At 32.3% G+C, this 7293-nt stretch overlaps 1 protein-coding gene across 2 annotated transcripts; it reads left to right on the top strand.

Annotated features, from left to right (window-relative positions):
• The first annotated feature begins 1505 nt into the window (after nucleotides 1–1505).
• On the top strand, nucleotides 1506–6390 carry LOC108781049 (uncharacterized). Of its 2 annotated transcripts, none has more exons than XM_018548920.1 (2): nucleotides 1506–2123; nucleotides 6248–6390. In XM_018548920.1, the coding sequence occupies exons 1-2, from the start codon at nucleotides 1748–1750 to the stop codon at nucleotides 6286–6288; spliced, it is 417 nt and encodes a 138-aa protein (XP_018404422.1). In that variant the 5' UTR covers nucleotides 1506–1747; the 3' UTR covers nucleotides 6289–6390. The 2 variants fall into 2 exon arrangements, 1 of the variants encoding a protein (XP_018404422.1); XR_001940924.1 differs by lacking the exon at nucleotides 1506–2123 and adding an exon at nucleotides 2727–2885.
• The last annotated feature ends 903 nt before the right edge of the window (nucleotides 6391–7293 follow it).

The raw sequence follows: 7293 nt of genomic DNA, 5'->3' as shown, positions 1-7293 counted from the left end.
CGCTTGCTGCTTGCTGTTCGTTCGGTTCAACTTCAACGAACTGCGGCAAAATGTATTTTGCGCCGGAAGTGCGTCATCTAGCTTACATAAAATTCTTAACCAATAGTAACGAATTGCTGCTGCAGCGTGCTGCGCATGAAAAAGCACCTTTCAGCTTCTCTCGTATGAACGCTCCGTCTATCTTATAAGTCTATGATCGCACCACACAGACACAGTATATACAGTAGCGCAACTCTCCCGATTTTATGTTGCCTAAAATGGAGTGCGCATGCGCGAAATAGGCGAAGTACTAGACTGTGCTCTTTCTTTTTTCATCCTTCTTTCGCTCTGCCAAAACGCACTAGATTAACCTAGATTTATTTGCGTCACACTCCAATGAATGCATTGAAGTGAGTAAGAACTATTGTAGGAGCATGTTGGAGAATGAGACACGAATAAATGTACTAATGCAATAAAATAATCTAAACTTAATGGAAATTAATACAAATAAATTGTAAATATATTGGTAAATAAAGAAATAAATGTAAAATAATTAAGAAAAATATTAAATTATCTGAAAAATATATATTTATGTAGAGAAATATTATATAATTGTAAATTTGTAAATATATGCTATGTATATACATATTATCAGAAAGTTGATATAAAAAAAATTTATAATATATATTATATATTATATATATATATAATGTGTGTGCAAAAAAATAAATATAAGATACAACAAATAAAAAATGTAATATATTTAGAAGATAATTTAAATTAATAAATAATATCATATAATATCATATAATTTCTCACATAACACTTCACGGATCGAATGGACGATACACTTTATATTTCCCTCCAAACCATAAAGATAATCGTTTAAAGGGAACATTGAATAAAGAGAGAGCAATAAAGAAGGAGAAAATGAGATAGGGCAACCTATTTATTTCGCGCATGCGCATCGTTACTACATATACTGTGCTAGTGCGTTTTGACAGAGCGAAAGAAGGATGAAAAGAGAAAAAGCACAGTCTAGTACTTCGCCTATTTCGCGCATGCGCACTCCATTTTAGGCAACACTAACATCAAAGGTGCCGACAGAGAGTTGCGCTACTGTATATACTGTGACACAGATGCGTGTCCACAGATGAGCTCGTCTCGATCTTGATTGTTCGTCATTTTGCACCTTTTGACGACTAGGGCTCTCATGACGCGCGTTATTGCGACGTGACGACGCCGTAGATGCAGGCGCCTGAAGACCGGTCGAGCCATTTTCGCGGTCATTGCATCAAATATGAAGAAAAGAAGCGGATATTCGTGTGCGAATAAATCTATATATAGATTAGTATTCAAATTGTCCGCGCTGCCCACTCAACATCATGGCCGACCATTTCTCTTCAGATCAAAGGTGCCGACACAGAGTCGACCTACTGTATGTACTTATACTGTGGTCAGGACGAATGAACGAGACGAGCACAATTTGCGGACACGCACCTGGCTTTGTGTATTTGAATGCACAATCAAAGTCGGCACACTTTCAAAAATATTAAATTGAAAGCACCCGATCCGAAACGCGTCCGTCTCAGTCGAGTGGCTCTTCGAAACTAAGCCTGTGGATATGTATATGGAAGTTCGAGGTTACATGCTTAGTACCTAGTTCGTTCAGTCTTCAGTGTGATAATTGTGATCTGGTCTTTGATTCCTCTTGGTTCAGTGTTCTTGAGGTGCATAAGCTCCAGAATATTGTATTTATTACGAGAAGATGGTAAAATATAGTGCACATGAATACATTGACATGATTATCGCATACGGTGCAAGTGGAGGAAACAGTCGTGCAGCCTGTCGTCTCTACGCTGAACGATTTCCCGAACGCGGACAACCCAGCTGTAGTGTCATTCTGAATTGTATCCAACGTTTACGGGAAACAGGATCAGTGTGCATAACTCGACAATTCGTTACTGGAAAAGTATATTCTCGCAAAGAAGAGAAAATCCTGCGAGCGTATGAAGATAATCCCCAAAAAAGTGTGCGCAATATAGCTCGTTTGTTCGGTGTGTCCCGAAGTTGCGTGTACCGTATACTCGAACGGAACGAAGTGCTTCCGAATCGAGATGAAAAGCATCGCGATATTTATGAAGGTATTTTTATTATTTTTATAAAATATTTGCTTTTAAGGAGACCAGCTCGTTTTCAAAGTAAAAAATTAATTAAAAAAAATTTTTTTTAAATAACTATTAAAGGATATTCCTTCTTTACTATTTGTTGATATTTCTTTGAAAATTGGAATATCTTGAAAATTATTTGAACAGTTTGAACGATCCAATTCCAAGGTAAGATTGGGTAAAGTTTTGTTTGAGTCCAGCTAATGTATATTATATGTCTAAGGTTTATTTTTTATTTTTATATTAAACTGTATTAGTATTCTCTTTTTTGCTTTTGTTAAATATTAAATATATGTCTATCTTACTTTAAGTTCCAAAAGTGTATACTAGCTCAACTACACAAAAACCATTGACTCTATTATTCTAAAACATTCTAAAATATACAAGTTTAGATTATATCAGACGTTTCTCTTTACCTTTATATATGAATGAATGTGAAGGCTGTGTGACATTTAGTGTCAAATACCTTCATTGTGGTTTAAAAATAATCGAAATTGCAATGTTGCTGATGTTTGGTATAGTCAATGAAAGTTTTTGAAAGTAATAAGAATTTGAACAGATCTGAAATGTAAAGCGATCACTGTCGCGATAGATGGCAAACAATTAAATTCAATGTGCCATATATCAAAAGAATGGCCTAAAAGTATCAGTGCAATAGACAATACTGCCAAATTCAATGATACTTGTGAAGATAAACTCTTTTATGGTCCAGGAACCGCTGATTAAAGAAAACCTATTGTAAGTACAAAATAAAATATAAATATTCTAATAAAAATTTTGAACGAGTTTTTCTAAAAAAAAAAACTTTATTTTAATATCACTGTAAAAAGAAAATGGTTCAACGCATTAACTTACATTTTTACCACATAAATTATAATTATAATTTACGCGGGCGAAAAGATGCGTTTAAAATCTCAATTTAATTAAGGGGACGTTATTTCAGATTATTAGAGTTACGTTTCAAGACCGACGATTGTTCGGTACGCAAGTTACGGAGGGGGGGGGGGGAATACATATACTACTTTGGATAAATATTGCGAAGAATATTACTACGTCGACTCGCCATCAGAGGTATATCGATATTCGCAAATTCTCGCAAGTGCTTTGACATGCGTATCACGGCGGTCCTGAACTAGATTTAAATGAAAAGTATCTGTACTCTAAAAATTCCTTTTGGGCATCGTTCTGGGACATTACTTTCGGCGTAACCGGAATACCAATATCTAAGTAACTTATTCGAAAATCAGAGATAAATTTTGTATATTCAGGATTTAGGTTCACAGTAAAACAAGCTTCTACAACGTTATTAAACTTTTGAAATGCTCTAACAAATTTGACACATCTTATACCAGAGTTTGATCTTAAAATATCTACTTTACTAATAAAATTTTACATGAATTGCCTTTGAACGCTGGCCTTCTTCCATACGTTACTTCACGTTCAACATGACATAACTTAGCCCATTTCAGAGCATCGTGTTCGCATTGTTTAAGCATATTGTCGAATAAGGTGTTGACAACTCCCAACATCAAGTGCAATTCAGGAGGTGGAATGACTTCTAAAATAAGTTTGTCTTCTTTGGTCTGAATAATGGGAATATGAGTGCAGTTTTTAAACTCTTTTGCTTTTTGTTTTTTACCTCCTCCTGCATCGCGCCAGTTCATATAGTTTTCAAGTATATTTCCTACTGTTCTATAATCTCCAATTTCATTTAGATTTTCTTTTTGCGCATAACACCACGTACAGGGAAATTTACTTGTATGTGTCATTATTCCAACAATAATGTTGGCAAGTTTTAAATCTGTTGCTACAGTCCCTTCAAAACTATTTATATTTAACTCTGACCACAGCTGAAAGATGTTATCATAATTTTCTTGTGTATACGGCGCTAATGCAAGTATAAATAATTTTTTTACCCCGGAATCTTTAAACTTTTTAGCTGCGATGCCATCTTTGTAAGATTGTCGGGTAAACCTTTTCTCGGGAGATTGTGCTTCTGTTTCTGATAATGACTGCATGGAAAGACAAACTTTCAAAAAACCCCGTCCTCCGTCAACACCAAATTTCAAAAATACGTCATTAACTTCTCGCGATTTTTTTACATGATCAATAAATTGGTTCACATTGTTACAATATACTACAGATTCAGATTTATTAGATTCGCTATTGCCGCTGGTATTCACAAAGTCAAACTTTTTTGCATTAAAATATTTATCTACGGAGTGATTATGTAAGAGTAACTTATTTTTCAAGTCAGGCTCAACACATTTACGGTCATTCAGAGCAATGCGAATACTAGAAGCAATACCGCACGTAGTTTTGTAACTAAGGTTATAATTAGTCTGAATCTTTTTAAAGACTCAATATAGATTCTTGTTTTTTTCTCTCGAAATTCGATAGAGTTGCATTGTTACCCACAGGTACTTGAAGTTTTTTTCCACGTACTTGAGATAATGATAACGAACGGGCTCTTAATTTAATATTTAATTTGCTTTTATTACTATCAATAATGTCTTTCAACAGTGACGACGCAAGTTGCTCTTTTTGCTGAAGCTTACTACATGACTCTTCAATAATATTTTTTAAATTAGAAATTCGGTTTGATGCATTACATACGTGACTTTTACCTTTCGCAATGACACTAAAACACTTTAAACATTTCTTCTCATATGCAGAACCAATATTAATTTTCACGCTTCTTGGACGTACAGACAGACTGTTTTGATTTACTTGAGAATACATTTCGAATAGGAGGTTTCCATTTCCACTCATGTCCATTTATTCTTCCTACTTTACAATATTCACACTCACATACTGCGTTTTTGTGTAATCTTGTACTGTTGCTTACGTTAAATTTTGGAAAATTGATTTGATCGACCTTTCCACTGCTTGAAGCAAAACGGTAAAGATTGGTTTTACATTTGGCACAAATCACACGCGGAAGACAATCGTTAGCAGGATCATAGTTATTAAACAAATTTTCAATTTTTGTTTCAATCACATTCGTAATCTTGACCATCACTTTATTTTTATCAAAACATAATAAGCAAACAGTATCCCTATTTTCTTCATGTGTGCGCGCATGTGATTTACTTTTAATCATTATGACAGTACAAATAAAGGAAAATGTATGACGTTATAATTTCACCGGCTTTTTCCGACTGTGGAATAATTTTGTCTCAGCATACATTTCTATCGAAAGAATGCAATGAATACACGCATGACCTATATCAATGCTCTACTGTTGACAAACATATCTCGGTACTACCTTTAAATGAGAATTATAGTTTTAAAGTAAATATTAGTTTCATGGTCAAAATAAATTATCCCTAAATTCAGGTATATATATAATACATAAGATATATATATATATATATATGACTTGTGTATTAAGAAATAAAATTTCTTTGTCATATTATTTTATTTTTCTAAATGTATAATAGCCTTATGCATCTTAATCCTAATAATCTACGATTAGATTTGTACAGAAATTGCTCGTTAGATACTTGACATATGTAAAAATGAAAAAAAAAATTAAAAAGTGGTTTTTTCGAAAACGGCTCAATCCGGGATTTTCGTTTTCGTCTTAAATGAGTCTAGAAATGTCCCAGAACGATGCCCAAAAGGAATTTTTAGAGTACAGATACTTTTCATTTACATCTAGTTCAGGACCGCCGTGGTATATCTCTTTATATAGAATCTCGATTGAATAACTTTCCCAGGCGTCTAAAGTAAGCTTCCACTACAATACCTTACTGATAAGTCCAGTAGTGGAAGCTGGGACGAAACGCCATAATTACGTGATATTCTTTGCAATATATTAAATTAATTTAAAAAGATTTTTAACATAATTTTTATTAGCTCATTGTCCTGTTTCTCTATATTAGCTGTTAAAAACATATTGAGCCTTATTACAAACATTTTAAATTATAATTATTTTATGTATACACTAAATTTAAAATAATTATTGAATTTTTAGAAAATAACATTTTTTACAATTGATCTCTTTTTTTTTTTAAACGTAATTTTATTTTTTTAAGTTTCATTAGGTTTAGCGCATGCTTTTAATATTACTAATTATAAATGGTGTTTTGTTTTAGATGACTTACATTGGCTGTACAGTGAGAGAAGGATCCAATAATACACATCACTGATTGATTGGTCAATTCAAAATAAAATAATCCTATCAATAAAATAGTGAAAAATTAGTAGCCGATGATATGATGTACTATCGGGATGTAAACTAACGGTACCCTCCTTACAATGACAGTGGTTTGACAAAAATAGGATTTGGGAATATCCACCTTATGGATCTCATTCATTTTTTATTTTTGTTTATAAAAATTCATGGGTATTTTTTAAAGTATAAATAAAATGTGTGTATAAACTTCAAATTGATAGCTATAACAATTTTTCTATAAAAAATTCATGAAAATTATTTTTTTACTCCAAAAATGAGCTGGTCTTAAGGGATGCTGGAGTGCCTGTTTTATCATTACTTACAAGGGAACACTAGGGTGGTTCTTATTTATACTACATTGAAATTTAAAAAAAAATTTTTTTTGTCTCACCCCATAAAATGGTTCCATTTTATGAAAAAATAATTTCTGTAAAATTTTAGATTAATTGGATTACGGGAAAGGGTGCCGAAAGGCATCTAAAATCTTAAAATAGAATATAATAGTATATTTTACATTTACATTAATATTAATTATAAATATATAAATAATATTTATAATTAATATTTATTCAATGTTTTTATAATCTATTATCCAAATAATTGGGCATGCACAAAGTATTGTAATATTTACAATATTTATTCCAATTAGGTCGCCTCTCATAATATGTATTATTATAAACAATAATAAGAAGAAAGGAAGCAACGAAGTAAAGCCATTAACGGTCAAAGATTACAATGCTTATTATAATGTGTGAATTTATATACCGCGTATGTAGTTCATTCAATCGCGTGTCGAAAATTTTTTCAGACTTACAACGCAACATTAAACGACTACCGCAGTAATATCACTTTCGTTAAATTGAAAAGCAATCTAATAATTTTAGATGCTTATAGCATCTTATTGGATCTTAATATGTTGAAAGACATATATAAAAATTTTAACGATGTAATATTAAAGCAATGATA

Source organism: Cyphomyrmex costatus, unplaced genomic scaffold (assembly GCF_001594065.2).
Source record: "Cyphomyrmex costatus isolate MS0001 unplaced genomic scaffold, Ccosl1.0 scaffold756, whole genome shotgun sequence".
NCBI classification, from domain to species: Eukaryota; Metazoa; Arthropoda; class Insecta; order Hymenoptera; family Formicidae; genus Cyphomyrmex; species Cyphomyrmex costatus.
The sequence above is the reverse complement of the archived record's forward strand: the minus strand, read 5'-3'. Positions and strand labels throughout refer to the sequence as shown.

Bases quoted from the DNA above. Each gene is read 5' to 3' on its own strand.
- LOC108781049 (XM_018548920.1), top strand. From the start codon at position 1,748: ATGGTAAAATATAGTGCACATGAATACATTGACATGATTATCGCATAC. The intron at 2,124-6,247 runs GTATTTTTATTA...GTTTTGTTTTAG, and splicing joins GCATCGCGATATTTATGAAG to ATGACTTACATTGGCTGTAC.